The 20,016-nt window shown below is 42.9% G+C and overlaps 2 protein-coding genes across 3 annotated transcripts; one reads left to right on the top strand and one right to left on the bottom strand.

Moving 5' to 3' along the window:
- The first annotated feature begins 2,291 nt into the window (after positions 1-2,291).
- On the top strand, positions 2,292-8,721 carry nfkbib (nuclear factor of kappa light polypeptide gene enhancer in B-cells inhibitor, beta). Its single transcript, XM_076267130.1, has 6 exons — positions 2,292-3,159; positions 3,417-3,534; positions 4,558-4,762; positions 5,766-5,854; positions 6,138-6,389; positions 6,558-8,721. Exons 1-6 carry the CDS (start codon positions 2,654-2,656, stop codon positions 6,600-6,602), a joined length of 1,215 nt encoding a protein of 404 aa, XP_076123245.1. The 5' UTR covers positions 2,292-2,653; the 3' UTR covers positions 6,603-8,721.
- Positions 8,722-8,993: 272 nt separating this feature from the next.
- On the bottom strand, positions 8,994-19,919 carry poglut3 (protein O-glucosyltransferase 3). Of its 2 annotated transcripts, XM_076267119.1 has the most exons (8): positions 19,314-19,903; positions 18,295-18,492; positions 12,295-12,578; positions 11,876-12,092; positions 11,270-11,466; positions 10,919-11,113; positions 10,684-10,788; positions 8,994-10,480 (listed from the first exon to the last, which is right to left on the bottom strand). In XM_076267119.1, the coding sequence occupies exons 1-8, from the start codon at positions 19,537-19,539 to the stop codon at positions 10,337-10,339; spliced, it is 1,566 nt and encodes a 521-aa protein (XP_076123234.1). In that variant the 5' UTR covers positions 19,540-19,903; the 3' UTR covers positions 8,994-10,336. The 2 variants fall into 2 exon arrangements, with proteins under 2 accessions (XP_076123234.1, XP_076123225.1); XM_076267110.1 differs by having other exon boundaries at positions 10,919-11,466; positions 19,314-19,919.
- Positions 19,920-20,016: the final 97 nt, after the last annotated feature.

Below are 20,016 nucleotides of genomic sequence, written 5' to 3'. Positions count from 1 at the left end.
CCCTGGCTGAGTCCCTGGGCTGGTCTGAGCTGGTCAAGCAAACAAACAAACCTGTAATAGGTCCCTCTGCGGTCAGCCTGCTTCAGCTGCAGTGCTGCAGGCAGGCCTCTCAGAGAGGGTCTGTATGCTCACTGAGATGCTGTTAACATTGGCCAACAGGGGGAGATTATGAAGGATATTGGATAATACCTCAAAAATTGCTATGAAACCAACAAAAGAATCAGGGAAATATGAGCATGTGCCATCTGAGAGGCCCCATATGTTATATTTGAAATCACTTTGGTATATTACTCACTGCAATTTACTGTATCCACAATGGATTCAAAAACACAAGTCCTCAGACTGTTTTATGGACTGGAAGTTCTGGAACGTTCTTCAAATGTCAGCTTTTTACAGTTCCTCTGTTTTGTAACACTGTTAAGTCGCAGAACTCCACTTCTGCTTATAGACTTACATTTTCACAAACAGCAAGCAGAATAATGGAGGCTGTATTCCTGTTTTATCAGAGTACTATGCATCCTACTAAGAAACCACTTATATCTTTGTTATACACTTAGTTTTGTTTTGCTCTGATGGCAACTGAGGACTACTACTGTAGCCTAAAGCCAATATTTAGCCTACTTCATGTCCAATCTTCAATACTTCTGTTTAAACAATGTAACAAAGCTGTCTTCAAATAAAAATGTTCACAAAACAACTAACCTAGTTAACTTCATTAATGCAATATGAAGGCGTAAGAAATTACAGAATAATGTTAGTGGAGACAGTAGAACAAGCAAAAAATAATTGCACAACCAAGAAAATGTATTAGCCTACAGTGGTGTGGTTTAATTATATCTGGGTTATTAAAGCACCTACAAAAGAATGTTTAGGCATGTTTATTGAGAAACAGGAGATGTTTAGGCTACTTTTTATGCTGACTGTAAACAGTAGGCTAGTGAGTCTTCAAAGTCCATTTGGCCAGGGCACGATGAAGACTAAACTTGTAGGCCTAGGCTAGCCTACGACTGGTAAAGTTCATTAAAATGAGAACACTTCCTGATATATAAAAAAGTAAACATGTCAGCAATCAGAGAAAAGTTGTAAAGAAGCAATGTATCACTTAAACTGGCTGGCACACTGATTTAATGATATGTTATAGCCTATGGCAGGGGTCGGCAAATAGTGGCCCGCGGGCCAATTTTGGCCCGCCATCTATTCTATCTGGCCCGCGAGATGACGTTAATTTGCTGTTTAAATAAAAAAAAAAAAATGATTTTTTTTTAACCCCATGTTTTTAAAAAGAAAAAAAGGGCTACAGCAATCCCATCAATTTCAGAACATTTATTGAGGTATAGATGATAGTCCTACTAAAGTGACAAAACAACAGGTGGAACATCCTTGCAGTTATCCATGGCGCACAGGTCGGAACGGTATTGGCACGCGAGCGCGTAATCTTGTGCAAAAAACAAAACAAAAGTGTCCTGTCTCCCTCTTCCAGTGGGCAAGGTCAAAAATAGCTTATGTTTAGTTAAATTAATAGGCTTGGCATTAATAAATGCAGGCAGGCTCAACACATACCTCTGCTTCCATTCTTCTTTGTAGGTCCTGCATTCTGAATCAATTTTTCTTTTCAAGGCTTTTGACAACGACATTTTGCATCGATAACTAGCATATAGCAATGTTCAGCTAATCATTTACACGTCATCCAAAAGAATAATATTTGTACACATTAGTTACGGCAAGTTGCTAGGCAAGTCGCCTGTTTCATGAGAGACGACAGGAGATGCAGCAGGCGGCATAAAACAGCGCACATAAGCAAATAAACGTTTTTAATGGAATTAAATTAAATGCATTTTAAAAGTTAGATTAATAATTTAAATAGTAGGCCTATAACACCCCCCCCCCCCCCCCCCCATTACAAAAGCTATGGCCCGCGATGCCATTGTCTGAAAAAAAATTGGCCCGGGTCCAAACGTAATTGCCGACCCCTGGCCTATGGCCTGGTTTCGTGGTGTCAAACCTGGCTTTGTGCCGCAGAAGTCACCACAATACGAAACATGATACGACAGTGCCACCCCGTGGAATGAACCTAATCGATACGTAATTTTAGCGATTTTACAGTAACTGCGTAGGTCACCTCTATTCAGATAGGGAAAGGAAATCGTAAAATCAGCATTGTCCTTTCTGCATATTTCATTTATGACACATATCTTTCGGTAAATGACGGTGGCTAAACTGACAGAAATATGATATTCTAATCCTGCTGTTGTTTCCCGTTTCAGTAGTAGCGGAACACGTGATGCGCATGCGCAGGTTGTGTTTCATGGGATCTGGGATCTGTCGGGAATTCCCCTGGACTCTCCAGCTCTTGCCAAACAACCTTATCGGGAAGTAGCAAGGCCAACTTAATCATCTCCTCTGCTCTATGACTGAGCTGGGAAGCTAAAATGAGTAAGAAACAGGGCTGAGTGGCTAGCACAGCAGCGCTCTGCGCTGTTGTTTTGGCTTTTATACGATAAAAGGATTGTTCCGACCTGGAGAACATCTGAAGCAATTTCTGACTCTTGCTAGGCTAGCGAAACTGGACTCATTAGCTAGCCACGCAAAATTGTTAAGCAGGGGAACAATTTAATCTACAGACAGGCCTTCTTTTGTGTAAGAAACATTTTAAATGGCGGGGATACAACGGCACTCGATGGAGGATTCCAACGGCGATTCAAGCAACAAATATCCACGGCCTGCGGTCGGCTGCGAGCTCAAACTCGGCAGCCCCAACGCAGCGTCTGATGACTGGTGCGACAGCGGACTGGACTCTATCAGTGGCGTTGGGCTCAGTATCGATGGCTCATATGACATCGAGTCGCCATCAGCCTGGAGTAGCACTCGGCCAAAGGACTGTTGTCCGTCACTGGGTCATGCTGAGGACCGTTCAGAGGACTGCACGTCCGTGGAGCCAGGAGAGAGGCTAGACTCCGCGATCGGGGACTCGATAACAGATGAGACGGTAGGAAGCCTGTCTCAGGGTCTTGGGACTCTTATCCTGGCCGAACAGGCTGTGGGTAACACCGTCGACACCGGACGGAGTGAACGGGTTTCGGTGGTCAGTCCAGAGGAGGAGCGGCAGAGAAGAGAAGAGTTGTTTAACACTCTAAACTTCTTATCCGAAGACGGAGACACGTAAGTTTATTGTTGCAACAGTGCATCAACCAATGCATGCGCACCAGCCAGGGACATCAGTCAGTGTTCTTGGTGTCCCATCCATGAGTTTACATGGATAGAGGGCACACCCTCGGTGACTGTGTTGTACATCCTGAGTATCGGGAGAAGTTGATGCTTAGTACCTACCTTTGGAGTAGGCATTGGCCTTTATGTTCTGGGTTATGATTGTTTGTGTATTATGTATGAGAATGTGGTCGACTTTGCCTTGCTCTCAGGGCCCTGCACCTGGCGCTGATCCACGAGCACAGGGCTTTCGTCCAGTACCTGCTGGGGGTCATCGCCCTGGAAACCAGCTGGACTCCCTACCTGGACATTCAGAATCACCTGGGCCAGGTAAGATGACAAACAGTAGGAGTCTGGAGTAGGAGGACCGTAGGATTCTGTTTGCCTGTAGGCCTACTTTACCCCTGATATGCACTGAATAGCACATACAAAGTATTTTCAAGAACATAGACAGTGCTAATTCAGATGATCATAAAGGTTGATGCTGATAATACAAAATATAATATCCATATATCCAGTCACATTATATTTTTAAATGATGTATGTGGCTGGCATTATCCTCAGAGATGGATGGTGTGCAACAATTTGCCACTTTTTGTCTTTTATCATTGTCAGTTGTGCTGCTGTTGTTGTTGTTGTTTGTATTGGTGTTTTTTTATGCATGCCTCTTTCAGTAGTTTAATTGCTAATTTCCCACCAATGCTCTTGAAATACCCATTTAGAATGATTGAGGTGGGTCCTGCAATATAACAAATATCTGAAGTCCACTTCTCACATAAAGACAGCTACAGTAAGGACTGCAAAAACATACTACGATAGGTGCAATACATGGGGGAAATATAGTGCAGCCTACTGCTGTGAGGTGTTTTGGCAGAAGTGTCTGACAATAACATGGCCTCTTGCATCATGGGTCAAAAAAAGGGAAGCAGTGAGCTCACAGGAATCTTCACGTGCCATCAGGCATCATGACCAGTTCCCCCACTACGCTAGAATGGAAGCACCTCCCGTTCAAACCTAGAGTGCGGCTATGTTTGGACAAGCTACATTGCAACATTGTTGACCCAGATGATCAGTGGCATGCCTATTCGGAGTTGGTAGGGGTGGAAGCATACAACATGAAATCTTATGAACTCTTATGAAATACCATAGCTTGTGGAGAAGAAAGACTTGAGTTAAATTGACTTGAAAACCACAAATGGCATGTTTTTTTTTTCTTATTTATTTTAGTTAACTTATTATCAGGACTCCTTTATCACACAGTATCTCTTTCTTTTCTCCCTCGTTTTCATATTTGCCATATCTCTGTGTTATATTCTTTGTTTTATTAATTCCCCCCTCTCTTTCCTCTCTCAGACGGCATTACACCTGGCGGTGATAGTGGACCAGCCGGAGTGTGTGCGCGGTCTCCTCTGGGGGGGTGCGAGTGCCGAGCTGCAGGAGCGGGGGGGAAACACACCGCTGCATCTGGCGGTGAGGGAGCTCCGCATGGAGTGTGTGAAGGAGCTCACGTCCTGCCCGCGCCTCTCCTACGAACACCTCTCCGTCACCAACTACTCAGGTAAAACACCTGTGCAGGTACACAAACTCATTACCAGTCACTCAGGTATAGTACCTGCTCAGAGAACACCTTACCACCACCATCTGCTCAGGTATGGTACCTGCTCAGAGAACACCTTACCACCACCAGCTGCTCAGGTGAAACACCTGCTCAGAGAACACTTGACCAAATACTCACATGCTGGTCATAGCGCTACTTGGATTCCAATGTTCCAGAAAAACTTCCAAGGAAGGCACCCTCCATAGTAAATCATTCACATTATGGTACACAGACTTAGTAACTCACAGAACACAGTTAGCAACTATTCAGGTATACCTACTATTGTTACTAGACTTTGCCCCATCACCACTAACTCCACACAGCTGAGACTGTGCTTTAACATAGACCCCAAAATGGAACCCTCTCCAACTCATAAACACACACACACACACACTAACACACTGTTTCTTTCTCTCACACACACACCAGAACACTCTTTCTAGCACACACCTTAAGACATAAACACACTAACAAGTGTCGCTGTCTCCTACCTACGTGTGGAGCACAAGCTGACTGTCAGTTTTGCTGAGTGTAGGTAGCACAGAGCGCCTCATTAAAAAAGCACCATGTTTTCATGTACTGCATCAGATACACAGACCCTCTCTGTTTGGCACTGAAACACTGGCATCAACCCCACAGCTCCTGTAAACAAAATCAGGGGAGTCCGTTGCTGAGGGGACAGTGAGTGCACCTCACAGCACTCTCACGGCTGACATGGTCAAGGATGTCAAAGAGTACCGCACGCAATTTGTAGCTGCACATTGTGAAATGTTCACATCTTCTCCTCATCCTTCCCCCTTTGGCTCTCTTTGTCTCTCAAATGTTCACATTTCTACTTTACCATTTCTCTAGCAATCATTGCATGCAGGGCAGGACATGAGAACATATGCAGATCTAGTTCTAGTAGGTCTCCATCTCTGTCTGACTCTGACTCTGTGTCTTGCCTCATTGTTTCCTTTCCCAGGAGTAAGTGCTCTTCATGTGGCCGTGCAGAAAGGCAGAAGTGACATCATCAACATGTTACTCAGTGCAGGAGCGGATGTGAACCAGAGGGTGAGAGAAGAGATGACTCTTCACTCACGCACACTAACACAAATACACACAGACACATCATCTGCTCCTATCATACTGTATGAGAATCCTCCCTCCTGATGCCACCATGTTATTATTTCCTTCTGTCGCTCCTTTCTCTCTCCTGTCATCCTATCGGCAAACTGTCTTCTACGCTCTCTTACCATATTTCACACATGTTTTGTCTTTTTCTTCTCTCTCTTTATTTCACCCTCTCTGTTTCTGCATCTCTGTCTCTCTCCCACGTGCGGCGTCCTGTCTGTAGGACCTGGGTTCAGGTCGCTCTCCCCTGCACTGGGCTGTAGAGGCTCAGAGTGCCCAGCTAGTGGCGCTGTTGCTGAGCGCGGGAGCAGCAGTGGACCAGCGCTCCTATGCAGGCCACACTGCGCTCTACTGCGCCCTCCACAGGCCCAACCGAGAAGTGCAGGCACTGCTGCGCGCTGGCGGGGCAGTGGATACTCCCATGCAGGAGGAAGAGGAGGACGACGATGAGGAAGAAGAACAGGAGAGTGAAGAGGTGAGTATGCAGAGCTCAAGTCAGCTCTCATACTGTGTCTGTCTAGAGCAGTTTTAGTCAGTGTTTTTAAAAGTGATTAGTTAGTGTAAAATGACTGCTAACAGATTGTCTATGTGCTATCTCAAAGCCCATCTAAAATTGATCTGGCCATCTCTCATGTCTTTGCAGGAGGAGTTTGATGATGTCGTCATTAATGGACAGCGTGTGATGTAAATGGGAGGATGCAAGGGTGTGTGTGTGTGGTGTGTGTGGCTGGCTGGCAACGAGCGTGTGTGGAGGAGAGATGCTCGCTCGTGAACTGTCAGCGATCCAACACCTTGAATGGGACTGTGAAGGAGCGGCGGATCAGATGTATGTTGTGAGGTGGTGTGACTTGTCATATGATGCTGTAGGTCGTAGTGGAGCTCAGTAAGCTAAAAACACAAAATCCGCATCTGGCATCTGGCACTGGGGTGGATCTGGGCCAGAGGCTGGCCAGGCGAGGGCCAGATCCACGCCGGAGGCTAATGCTAACTGGGGATGGGATTCATTTTCTGTCTTTTGTGGGGACTTTTGTATTGGACTTTTTGTTGTTGTTGTTGTTGTTGTTGTTTCTGGTGGAACAAAAGCTGATGCTAACTGCTGAACAGATCAACGAGAAACATGTGAAATGGAAGATGGATTCAAGTACAAAAAAGGTTTTTTGACAAGTCATTCAATTTGGTCATTGCCCATCAGTGAAATTAGGGGCCCTCAGAATATGGTTCAGTAGAATCTCACTGGTGCCATTCTACTGCCAGTCTCATTTCTAACTACTTTGGGTTTCACCTTTATTTTTTATTTTTATTCTCAAAACTAAACCTCTATCTGGTGATGGGATTTCAAAAAATAGGTGGAAGTGTGAGAAATATTAGAGATAGAAATTACAGTGAAATGAAGTTCTTGTACTTTTGTTTTCAAGTCTCTGAAAGGAAATCTGCATGTAAACCTCAAATTCCCATCAATTTGCTATTTCCTATTTGCCTAGTTCTGACTTAAACTGTATGATAACGAGACAGACTCATTATTATGGTACTGAGCTAAACAACATTGTTTGAACCAAGGGTATGACAGATTTTTATTTTTCATGCATTTTGAACTTCACATGGGCTCAGTGAAAAGACCATAAGCAATGTAAGGATTGTGGAGAAAAGTCCAGTTAAGAGATCTGATGAACACTGGTGTACACCCCTGGTGATTTGTGGTGTGTTAACACTTGGTGTGTGGACGGCTAAGAGACACACATGGTACTTGTTAGGAGGCTCTTTCTCTTCTCTCTCCTATTTTTTTTCTTTCCTGAAGATGTGGAGACCGTGGGGGTGGCGTGATCATTTTTGTGTGGAGCCCTGTAGAATAAATGAGATTCGTGGAGCATAACACACAATGCCAGGCAGCTAAGAGTGTGGGGATGTTCTCATCTGATGCTAACCTGTCGAAATCAGCGATCTCACTCCCAAGTGTACAGTATTCCAGTAACAAACCTACAAAGGCAAATGGGTCCTTAACCCCACATTAACACATACCCTTTGGTAGGTATTATTGTGTATATATCCTTAATAATTTAATTGAAAAACATGTGTTTGTGTGTGTGTATGGGTGAGGTAAGGTGTGTGTGTGTGTATGTGTGAGCCATCAGATGCATGTTTATGATCTTGTATTTAAGCATTACATGTTGTGCTGTAGCAGCCTGACTACCTTCACGTATAAGGGGCAGAATCCACTCAGTACTCTTATCAAACTAACTGATTGTGTTGCTGGGTGCGGCCAGCTTTTATTGTCATTGTGATATCTCTGGAATTGTGACACAGGGCTACCAATTAAAGTGAATGCTCACCCAAACGCCAGCGGTCCTATCTGCTTCACACCAGTGTGAAATGACTGTACTCAAATCTGTGGTACTGTCCCAAAGGCCAAATATAAACAGCTAATTGTAGATGTTGTGAGGGGTTCTCCTGAGAGCACACTAACATAGTGAGTGTGTTTAGTAGGAGTAAAACATTACACACAGCCAAAGGCAATTTATCACTTAAAGCTACATGTGTAGAATTTATAATGTACAAAGTACTACAGACCACTGGTCACGGTGAAATAGACATTACCTGCTACACATTCAGAAATTTGGGGTCATTTAGAAGTTTGCTTGTTTTCAATAGAAAATAAACAGATTCTCTGAGAAAAGCAATGTTTTCAGGACAATGATTTCAATTAAAAATCATTTATTCTATCCTTGTTTAACTACGTATCCTATTCATTTTGCTATGTTTCCCTTTCCAGAACATTCTGTGGTGTGTTTTCGTAGGAAAGACATTTTGTAAGTCACCCCACCCTTGAACGCTAGTGCATATCTGACCCAATGCACTAATCTTCTGACAATGCTGTCCCACCCACCTCCTTCCTTTTGCACAAGAAATGGAAATGACAAGCTCTCAGTCCAATCAGAATTAAGTCTAGATTGATTACAGGAACAGATGGCTGATGCGTTGGAAATAATCTAACGTGAAACAGGTCTGTAGTGTTACAGCTATTTATTGGCCCATTAATTGCATATTTCATCATTTTTTATAATGCTTTAATATGAGGCTGGGAAAGTGTTGAAATGGTTTATTTTCAGTATAGCACATGTAAAAAGACTACAGTGCTGACAATAATAATGTGAAATTTTAGTGCATCTTCAGGGGTACAACAAAGTAAATACATCAGTGGGACTCCCTGTTTTACATTTTCACTCCACTAGTCACATTAATTCTCTACTCTCAACCAAACACCTCTTAATGCTGTTCATTGACAATAGTTTCGCATCACAAGAGAAAAATATCTGCTAAGTCAATATGGTAACTCTAAACAACATGTGTATTCAACAAATGTACTCAGCCCTTGGCATAAATGTAGCAGAGAAATTCCACAGTGCAGCGTACAGTTCATTATATACTTGACATGACTGAGGTGAGGTCATTGTGGTATGTCGTAATTCACAGATGCAACTAAAACACGGTTCTGGTGATGACTGTCACCTTAACATCTCCCCAATTTCCAGGATAATAATAGGACATTTTCAGCTTATTTTTAAATAAATGTAAACAGCTCTTTTCAGTAAAAAAACATTTTGGCACTATAACATTTAGGCACTATAATATGATTTACCACCATACAGACAACTTGTGTACACATTAAGGTCACTGTTGAGTAATACAGTTCTAACTGTGCTTTTAAATTGACAAGGCCATACACACAGCTGGTGGATGTAACACCATTAAACCCAGGTGAAATAGTTAAGGGCTTGAACACTGCAGTCATACACACATGATCTGACAAGAAATGTATTACATAATATTGGGTCATTTGATGTCTTTTTTATATATTTTTGGCACGGAAGTGACGACAATAAGTGATCCAATTGTTCCAACTGTTGTCCCCTCCTTCCATAATAACGATGATAATACCAACAAGAGTCGGCACAGTTCAGTAAGTTAAAAAAAAACATTCAGTCATTCAGTAATTACGTACCTATAAACCTTTCCTTGCTGTCATTATGTAAGGTTCCTAAAAGCTCTCCTCTCTTGTTGAGCCTAGCATATCTGAAGCAGATCTCTCCTGGGGGTTGTGTCCTAAACTACACTGACTAAAGCCCAAGGTAGCGTTTCCCAAGAGTCTTTTTGGCAGGTTTCAGCACCGTAATTGGACTAACTAAAGACATATACCCCAATGGAGATGCATCTGTTATAGCTTGCCACTCCGCCACCCCCCCCCCCCCCCCCCCGCTTTATCCATCAGAAGTATTCTCCCCTTTTGTTTTAGAACCTCTCCTGAAATACTGTTCATAGAAATGTTTCGCTCCAGCTGTCTTTTCCATCGGAACTCAGCTTGTTTGTCATGAAGTTCATAACAACACGTCTTCTGTTTTATTCATCATAATGTGCGTGTGTTGTCCATCATAACTCATCTTTCCTGGGGCTGGCCCCACTGGCCTGAGGCCCACGTTGGCAGGAGCAGAGGCTTGCGTGGTCGGATGGCTGTGGCACCAGCTCCATGTCAGGATGTACCGTCGGTTGACCCACTTGCCGTGACGCATAGGTCTGAGAAAGCAAAGAAAAGATACATAGCTTCATCACTACCATTGAGAATATTATTTAAAAATGAAGAAACTTTATTCACTTCACTGATATAATGCTGTTTTATAGGATGACACAATAGTATCATCTTGGTCATTGAATTTAATTTACATGATATTGTGATACAATGACCTCTGCATACAAGGTGAAAGGATAGAAATGGTCACCTGTAAGACCAGGTAGTAGTAGCAATACAGTCTGTGGGGCTGAAGCAGCTCCCTGGCCAATCGCTGGCCTTCTTTAGCTATACTCTCTGCTTCGGCATCATGGTCCTGAGAAGGAGATGAGATTGACACAACAAACACACACACACCAAGCCTAACACACACACATACACACACACACCAGCATATCTTAGCCTTTAATCTTATGTATAAGACACAAATGCCCAGACACTCCTACCTTAGCCCACTTGATCTTTTGTATGAGGTCTGCAAGGTTTCTGTCCACAGGGATGTAATGTTTTCCAGGCTTCATGTGTGTGTAGAAGTGCTCATAGTATGGAGACTTCTGTTTCAGGACCAGACTGTTGCCCAGCATCAGGTAAGGGAACCGGTATGCAGCCACCGTGCCATCCACATTCACCTGGTACTTATACTGACAGACAGAAGAAAATAATATCACTGCATTTGGTAATTGTGGATATATGTCAATTGACATGCTGTATCTTTTTAAAGATGTGATGCTGTGTCTACCAAACTGCTCATTTGTGGGAGGGAAAGACGATTCAGAGGATACCAGAGCCTTTCTCACATTGAAGAAGTCAAAGAAGCCAATCAGTGGTGCTTTGCCGAGCTCCTTCTCCTGCTGCCGGAAAAAGAAGTACGCTGTGATCCCAGCGTCCAGCAGCTGAGGGTTGTCTTTGGACAGGGTGACCAGGTGGAGGCGCTCTTCCCGACTGTCTCGGCCTCTAAAGAAAGCCTTCTCTGTCTTATTGGACCACACCGGGCCTGTGAAACAAAGGCTCATAACTGTCTACACAATTTACTGCTCCATGTAATAAAAGAGTTACCATAACAGGACTCCTTATGATAACATGAATATGGCTTTTTGTGATGAAAATACATGTCTGGGGAGAATCTACTGACACTCTCAATGGTAACTATGGAAAAAGAGTCTCACAGTAAGATTTTCTTTTTTTAAATTTCCTACAACTTGATAAGGGCACCATCAACTATGGTTCTAATCTTCGGTCAACACTACTATTTTCATGTGGCCAAATTCCCTCTTACAATTTGGACTGACCATCTCTTGCGGTTACGGAAGTTACATAAAGGTCTTTGGATGTTTATTTTCATTTGCTGAAATACTCTAACCCCTCCTCAGGGATATAGATGGGATTGCTATGGCATCGCCAACCTGTGTGTCCTTGGATAGAGAGCAGGTCATTGGTCACACCCCTCATGGTCTCCAGTGAGGAATGTGTGATGTCATAGGTGGGCAGGATGATGTCACGTGTATCCGTGGAGCCGCACCATGAGATGACGGGCACGGGTCCCGGCGACTCGCCCATGTTCCTCTTCTCCATAGGCCAATCGCCAACGTTCATGTAAAACTCCACATCTGGCAGACGCACCTATCACAAACCCGACTACGAGATCAGTCAACCACTCATGATGACTCTTTCACCCAAATGTCCATACTTAACCACAACTTAACAACTTAACTTAAGCTCTGGAAAACAGTAATTCATAATTACCGTACATACTTTCCCAGAACTGCACAAACACTGTTATGGGCTAGTTAGGTTAAGTCTGACACACGCCATGGCCACTTACCTTTCTCATGACCGACAGCAGCATTTCGTCCGAGAACATCTTGAAGTCGGTGTACTTGCCCTGTGTGCGGCGGTGCAGCTGGTTGTTGAGGATGGTGTAGTGGATCAGGCCGCCCCTCTGGGCGAAGCGCCGAGGCACTTCCTGGCTCAGCCGCGCCAGGTCGATGAAAGGGAACGTCTCAAAGTCGGCCTCAACCTGAGGGTCACCGGCTGGGCAGTCCAACGCCGCCTGCCAGTCCCCAGCGTCCTCCTCAGGGCAGGCACAGTACTCGTGATACACTGGGCCTAGCAGTGGGGAAGCACACCTTTCACATTTGCTCATCTAACAAATACTTTTTTTGGAAACAGCTTGCAACCTAAGTATAAGTATATACACTCTTTTGATCCCGTGAGGGAAATTTGGTCTCTGCATTTATCCCAATCCGTGAATTAGTGAAACACACTCAGCACACAGTGAACACACAGTGAGGTGAAGCACACACTAATCCCGACACAGTGAGCTGCCTGCTACAGCGGCGCTCGGGGAGCAGTGAGGGGTTACATGCCTTGCTCAAGGGCACTTCAGCCGTTCCTACTGGTCAGGGTTCGAACCAGCAACCCTCCGGTTACAAGTCCGAAGCCCTAACCAGTAGGCCACGGCTGCCCCCCCTATGTATGTATGGTCCATGAGATTGGCCTGAGAACCTCAGTGTCACCAGAAGACGCTATCACAGGGTTCCCCACTCTAAGTCAAATGTACAATTCCATGACTTTTCCCTGACAAAAATTCTGAATTTCCATGATGTATAATGAATGGTACAATATACTGACCAGAGATTTCAGAGCAGCCGCGTAGCGTTCAAGGATCTTTGACTTTTTGAGCGGAAGATGAATAAATAGGCATTGAATAAACAAAGTTGGGCTACCCACAATCACTCAAGCAAACAGTAAAGTTGTTAACCAGATATACACCAATTCTGTATGGAAATATATTTGTATTAATATATTTTGGCAAGTACATTTTAAACTGCTACAACACAATTCCCTGATATTCCATGACTTTGGCCCAAATATGATCAAATTCCCTGACTTTCCATGTCTGGAATAGACTAGAATTACATGATATTCCAGAAATCCCATTACCTGTGGGAACCCTGCTATAAGAGTAGTGATTATTCTGTGATTCTGCTGTGGATCTCCTGTCTCACATACCTGGTCTGACAGCTTTGTGTCATTTTCACACTTTAGCACAGATTTTCCGTCTGTCCTGCATTCACTTCCTGTCTCTCTTTAAAAAAATAAAAAAAAAGGCAAATTCTATATATATGGTGAATGCTGAAAATCGGTACTCTTCCTGATTACCAGTTAGTTAGTTGTCCTCATAAATGAAAAGATGGGCTAAAATTTTAGGTAACTCTTATTATACTCTTAGCAGGTTCTATATCTGTAGTACAATCAGGATGTGCAAGTCACATGCAAAAAGGTCACAAGTCTGTCAGGGAGCATAGACATATCAGTCTTGCACAGCAATGTAGAGGAAGTTGAAAGTGAACTGACCTCCCCTCCCCCAACAAAAAGTTTAAAGGTGAAAAAAACCCATAAGTAATATGACTTTCTGTGTATTTTTCTATGTCCCTTACCCATACTCTTACAAAGATGTCCAATGTGGCTTATGACTGGAAGGCTCTGTAGATATATCCTCCAAAGACATACAGTTATTTTCTGTGTATTAGCCGCATTGTGTATAAGCCGCAGGACAGTGTTTTATGCAAGTTAAAAGAAACAAAACCATATTAATACCATATTAACTGCCCCGTGTATTAACCTCATAGCTGAAGAAATATTGCAAAATCAATGTATAAGCTGCGGCTAATAGTTGGGAAATTACGGTAGTCCCAGCGTGACCAGGCTTTGGCCAATTAATTCCAAGAGCAATAGGGAAATGAATTGAACCACACAAGATGAGCACACAATTGTTTGTCTGCTTTGTGTAGTGTGGGTACACACATATATATATTATTGGGACAAGAGGAAGTTAAAATCAACCTATTTACCAATTGCACAAGGTTCATGAGTAGAGGTTGCTGTCTATACCTCCAACACACACAAACAGGCTCCTGTATGAACACCCATTCCAAAGTAAATAACTGGTCTGGGATGATATGCGCGGGACATGACTAACAAAGAAACAGGTGAAGAAAATGAATACTGACGCCCTCTGTGAGCATCCTGCCTCAGCTGAGCATGTTCAGTTCTACTTCCCCATACAAGCCACAAAGCCACGCCATCAGTGTGAAATGAGTGTGCCAGAGGTTTGCTATGCAGACTTTCTGTCTGGTTATATTTAGAGCTACAGAGTCTAAGATGACGAGTGACATCATTAGAATAAGCCTTTAACAGGAAATCTACAAACAAAATGTGTCGACTATTTTGACATGCTGCAATTGCACAGTTACTACTGCATGGTTTTAATCAGATGTGCCTCAGAACCACTTGAAGGGTTCAGTTGCAAAAACAGTTTTTGATGAATTTACAAATATTTGAAATATAGAAATATAGTAGCCTGACGAGCCAAACCCACATCAAGATGTAAGGTCTGGGAACTGACCATTGGCAATGCTCAATCCGAGGGGTGGGATAAATGGTTGTATTTCAAATTCCCTCTGCACGCAATAGGATAGCGCTACAACATGGCTGCCGTCACCAGTACTACATTGTATTGTAGTATTGCCTGGCAATACTAGTTTTCATACATGACATAACCTATACGATTAGCCTACTCAGTAAACATCACTTCACTAGTTCGCCCGTCAGCATGATTGCTATACTGAGTGTATAAGCGAAGCGCGTGTTTGGCATGGTAGCTGGATAGATAAGGAGGCCGGCTTAAATACCCTGGCGGCGGATGAGTTAATTGCTGTCAATCATCCCTAAGGGCTAAACTTTGTTTAGAAAACATCATAAACTGCTGCTACGTTGCGCAATAGCTCATCATCATGACTTGGTGAACAGTGTTTTCCCCCAGTTGTGTAGTCGTGATACGCAGGACTACGCCGTATACTCACTTAAAAAGCAACAATATTGTACCCACTTAAAGCTGCAGTTGGCTAAATCTTTTTGACCATATTCACTGAAACCGAAACTATGCTCCGACAGAACAACGTAAATCAGCTGGTTTAGAGCCTGTTATTTGTTGCAAAAATCCACAGCTCCCGGTTCTTCTGGTCCAATCAGAGCAGGGCTGTGTGAGATCTGACTGTCAATCACAGTCTGGTGCGCACTGACGAGCACAAACTCAATGAGAGGGTGCTTGGTGGTAGTGGGAGAGGGGCATGAGAGTTGTAAACATTCAACATTTTGGCTAAGTCCCCTCAATCTGTCAGACTTGCCAACTGCACCTTTAAAATACACAACAGTTTGTTTTGTAGGCTATAAGCAGTTTGTTTTGCCAGACACTGAATATTTTGCGCTTTCACTAGCAGAATGAGTCTGCATACATTAGGCCTAGGCCTACAACTGATTACAACCGCGATAGCCTTAAATACTTTAATAAAACAAAATATGATGCGTGACATTGGATTTACATTTCTGTCGTTTATAGTTCACTATGCCTGAAATTAGCCACGGTAGGCCTAGGATTTTCATAGGACACATCACCTGTCTACCTTACTATATATATAATTATCATATAATTAACCAACACCTTGTCAACTGCAGTGCCATTTTCTCCCTCCTCTTCATTTCACGTTTGTCCAGCCTTCCTATTTCAGGGGATAGGCTATCCTTCTAAACATCACCATGAAAAAAGTATTGTGACAGTGCTAAGAGATGAAAAGCTATCGTATGCTTGGTCGACATCACAAAATACTGAGGGGTGGATGAACAACTTATAGCATAGTGCATAGCCTAGTATTGCGCTGATAAATAAAAAGTCGCCTTTGAGGCGCAGTCTACTCTGCATTTGTAATGCTAACTAATCCTAGATTTCCATTAAGTGTGTGCGCTTATACAAATAATGATGTGGCCTACACAATATATCCCAATATATGACACTAGTTGAAGGTAATTAGAAGTCATTCTGTACACAAGTCTGTGGACTGTGAATGTAGGCTAGACTAGGTGGCCAGGTTTAAATATGGACCTACAAACTAAACTGCTTTGTTATATCATTCACCAAAGTAATATCCACCCCTTCATATTGTGTTGATGTAGCCTAGTTTATTGTAAAAGCACAACAATTGGTCGTGATGAATGTCCACAGCAGTTAGGCATGGTAGTAATGGGCAGCTGATTATAAAGAGGATGTATTAAAAAGTCCGAAGCGCTAACCAGTAGGCCACGGCTGCCCCCGTTTGTAAAGCAATTTACAAAAGATTCACTAAACAAAAATGCTGATGTGGTAAATTAATTGTGGAGAATGCAATGCAATCAAGCATATTGGCACAAACTGGCAGCAGAACATGCTGAGAGAAAAAGAGAGCGAGAGAAAAAAAGATGCGCATTTAACCAGGGCTTAAATTTCAGCGCGGGATTGCGGGTATTGCGCATAAATTATTATATAAGTATTGAGCATACTAATAAAAGTCCCGCAACTCTAGCCATTATAATGCGAGAAATTCCCACAGATTTTACAGCACTGTCTGACATTAATCTAATAATGGAGCGGCCTAAATGCGGGACTATTGACTGGACGGACCAACTCTAACTTCATTTGAACCCCATGCAGAGACACACACGCGCGCGCGCAGGACCACTTTGGGGCTGCCTCTCTCTCTCATTGCTCTCTCTCTCTCTCTCTCTCTCAGCAGGATTTGTCACCGCTGAAGTCAAATTATAGGTGCTTCTGCTACAAACGTTTAGCGATCAGGAACCGTCAGGAATTTTGCAAACACAGAAGCATGACAGCCTATAACGCGAGAGAATGTAGATGTGTTCTCCATTTGAGGAACGTTATAATCGATTGCGGACGTGAACAGACAGCTACAGACACAGAGTGCATAGCACGTGTGTTTCAGGCATAGCACAAGCACTAATCTCTGACTGAAAGTGCACAGGACTTGTGCATTTCAGAGCGCTCTCTCTAGGCTGTAGACGGTAATGTTTCATGTAGGGTTCATGTCAGTTAATATAAATTAACATTTAAAAACATGTTCAATTATATCATTATTTTCATATATAAGTCGCACCTGACTATAAGTCGCAGGACCAGCCAAACTATGAAAAAAAGTGTGACAAATACGGTACTTTCACAGTGATGGCACCCCTGCGCTACAACCATGAGTCCCATGCGTTTTCCCATCAGTGGAGCTAGTTGGTAGATCAAACTTTTGCCAACTGAAAAAAAGCTTAACTCGAGTTGCGGCCAAAGCCAATTCAAAGGCCACTGTTCGCCAGCAGCAGCATCCATCTTCTTTGTTTTCAGGAATTCACACGGAACCGTCGCAACTCCGTCGTCATTATTTTAAGCCCGCCCACCGACTCTATACACACAATGTGATTGGCCTGACTAGAGTTTGGTTTTTCCAACGCAGAGTTGCTAGACTACCCTGGCTGCAAATTACATTTGCTGCCGCTAGGGTGCATCTAGATTTCTAGGCTAGAAATATATCCATTTTTGATGAATTTACAGAAATATATTCATTTATTTTTTAACTTGATATTGGGTTGTGTTGATTTGATTTATTTTACTTAAAAACAACCAAATGACAGTTTGATAAAAGATTAGCTGGAATTGACCATAAAACAACAAGCATTTTGCACAAGATAGACTTAACTGTTTTTGCATCTGCATTTGTACTTGTAAACATATTTCATAATGCCGGGTTGTTTGAAGATATTATACAGGTGTGTTTAAACTTCTTCTGACCTTGTCAGTTGTCTCCTTCCTGCCTCTCTACAAATGTGAAACACTTCAAGTGCTCTGGAGAACAACTGTAACTCTAAAGTCAATACTTCCAAACTCATTACATTTGTTGAGGTCTTCACATGATACAGTGTGTGGATCTATCTGTGTGTACTGTACCTGTGAGGATGTAAGGTGATTTGGCCACTGGTTTATTCTTGTGCAGGACCTGCACTGAGAGATCTGAGCTGGGGGTGGTGTATAGCCGGTACCTCACAAGGAAGGACCCATCTTCTCTATCCAGGGGAAGAGGAACGTGGATACGGATATGCTCCTTCCCAGACGCAGATGTAATCTGCACCATAAACGCATCTTTACCTGAAATAAAAACATTACATATATTAATTTAGCACACTTTTATCCATAGCGACTTAGAGCAGTGCAGAAACACTACACTCTTTAAACATCTACATCAGTGTTTCCCAAACTTTTTTTCTGGGGACCCACTTTTTAAAAATGACAGACCATCGCGACCCATTTCACTTCAGATCTAACATGCAACATGCATGCAACCACCAATATTTAATTTATTAGACAACATAAATTGTGCTGGCGACCCAAATAAAATCTCCTGCGACCCACCTGTGGGTCGCGACCCAGTCTTTGGGAAACACTGATCTACATCACAAATATAAAACAGTGCAGTGTATGAAAGAATAACTTGTCTTTCTACAAACAGTGCAGTTTTTTTACTTTTACCAATTAGGTCTGTATGGAGGAGAAAGAGTTTGACATTAGTAGCCTGTTGAGAGTAAATAATGCATGATGAGAATGTGAATTGCGTTTTTATTTATTTTCAATAAAAATATTGGAGTTTTAAATAAAAAGTTTATTCACGAGATCATACATCTCGTGTTGCAAAGATTACAACTTTAAAACCAAGGTTTGGTGTGCTCATGCTTCACCATGAATTTAATTCACTTCTTGGCAAACACAAAAAAGATCATACAAGTTAAGCTAATATTAAAGTTAGCTCTCCAAATAAAGCATTCACTTCAGCATGCCACACTAAACCTGTGACCTGCGCTTGTTTTATGCAATTCAGGAATTCTGCCCAGCAGTTGGTTAGGCTACAGGGGCATGTACCTATGTAGGCTACAGGAGGGATGCGCACACAGTGGCACGCCTATATAGCCTACCTGGAGATGTGGTGAAGTTTTGTCCGGTCGAGTCTACTGCCTGAATGTAGAAGTATCGCACTGGAACTACAACTCTTGGATCCAGCCCAGGACCCCAAACAATACTTTTCTCAGGACTAACTTCAGTCTTCTGGCAAAATGCGAAGTTTGACAGGCCGAAAATGGTCACGATGCAAACAACCGTTGAACTCCTCAACTGAAACCAAATATGAATCATTTTAAGCATCGCGTGTTCGCTCGGTCTCTAGTTTTAGTTAGATACAGGCTTGTATGGTCAGACGGAGGCTACTTGCACGAACACATCTTTCCGCAGGCGAGCCACTTGGGGAGAGAGAGGGAAGGGACTACAATTTTGTAACATTTGGCCGCGTTTGATTGGATGCTCAACGAATACGAAACGCGGCACTTCTCGAGTCTACAGACAACACTTTGTAACTATTTCTAAGCGTGGCTATGGTGACTATCAGAGTATTTCTCTTCTTTGTTATGTATTGTGAACGAAAGGCAAATGCCTTTACTTTCCGCACACCTTTCGTTTGCACCAAACAATTCATTCCGATGTAGTCTCATAAAAAGTGTTCCGGGTGGAAACTAGTTCACCTTCATCCATCCTCCAGAGTCCAGACTATCGAAAGAAGTGCATATAGGAATTATTTACGTAGCCTTACCGTGGCAGTCACACACACACACACACACACACACA

The sequence above is a fragment of the Alosa pseudoharengus genome, unplaced genomic scaffold (assembly GCF_046254945.1).
Source record: "Alosa pseudoharengus isolate Yale_2024_CS ecotype anadromous, Long Island Sound unplaced genomic scaffold, YU_APseudo_1.1 YU_APseudo_1.1_scf_10, whole genome shotgun sequence".
NCBI classification, from domain to species: domain Eukaryota; kingdom Metazoa; phylum Chordata; class Actinopteri; order Clupeiformes; family Clupeidae; genus Alosa; species Alosa pseudoharengus.
Note: the sequence above shows the minus strand (reverse complement) of the source record. Positions and strands in the feature narration are given on the sequence as shown.

Coding starts and splice junctions, on each gene's coding strand:
- nfkbib (XM_076267130.1), top strand. CDS start 2,654: ATGGCGGGGATACAACGGCACTCGATGGAGGATTCCAACGGCGATTCA. Junction 3,535..4,557: donor TTCAGAATCACCTGGGCCAG/GTAAGATGACAA, acceptor TTCCTCTCTCAG/ACGGCATTACACCTGGCGGT. Junction 5,855..6,137: donor GAGCGGATGTGAACCAGAGG/GTGAGAGAAGAG, acceptor TCCTGTCTGTAG/GACCTGGGTTCAGGTCGCTC.
- poglut3 (XM_076267110.1), bottom strand. CDS start 19,539: ATGCTTAAAATGATTCATATTTGGTTTCAGTTGAGGAGTTCAACGGTT. Junction 12,579..18,294: donor ATCACCTTACATCCTCACAG/GTACAGTACACA, acceptor CCCCACTGCTAG/GCCCAGTGTATCACGAGTAC. Junction 10,481..10,683: donor ACTACTACCTGGTCTTACAG/GTGACCATTTCT, acceptor TTGCTTTCTCAG/ACCTATGCGTCACGGCAAGT.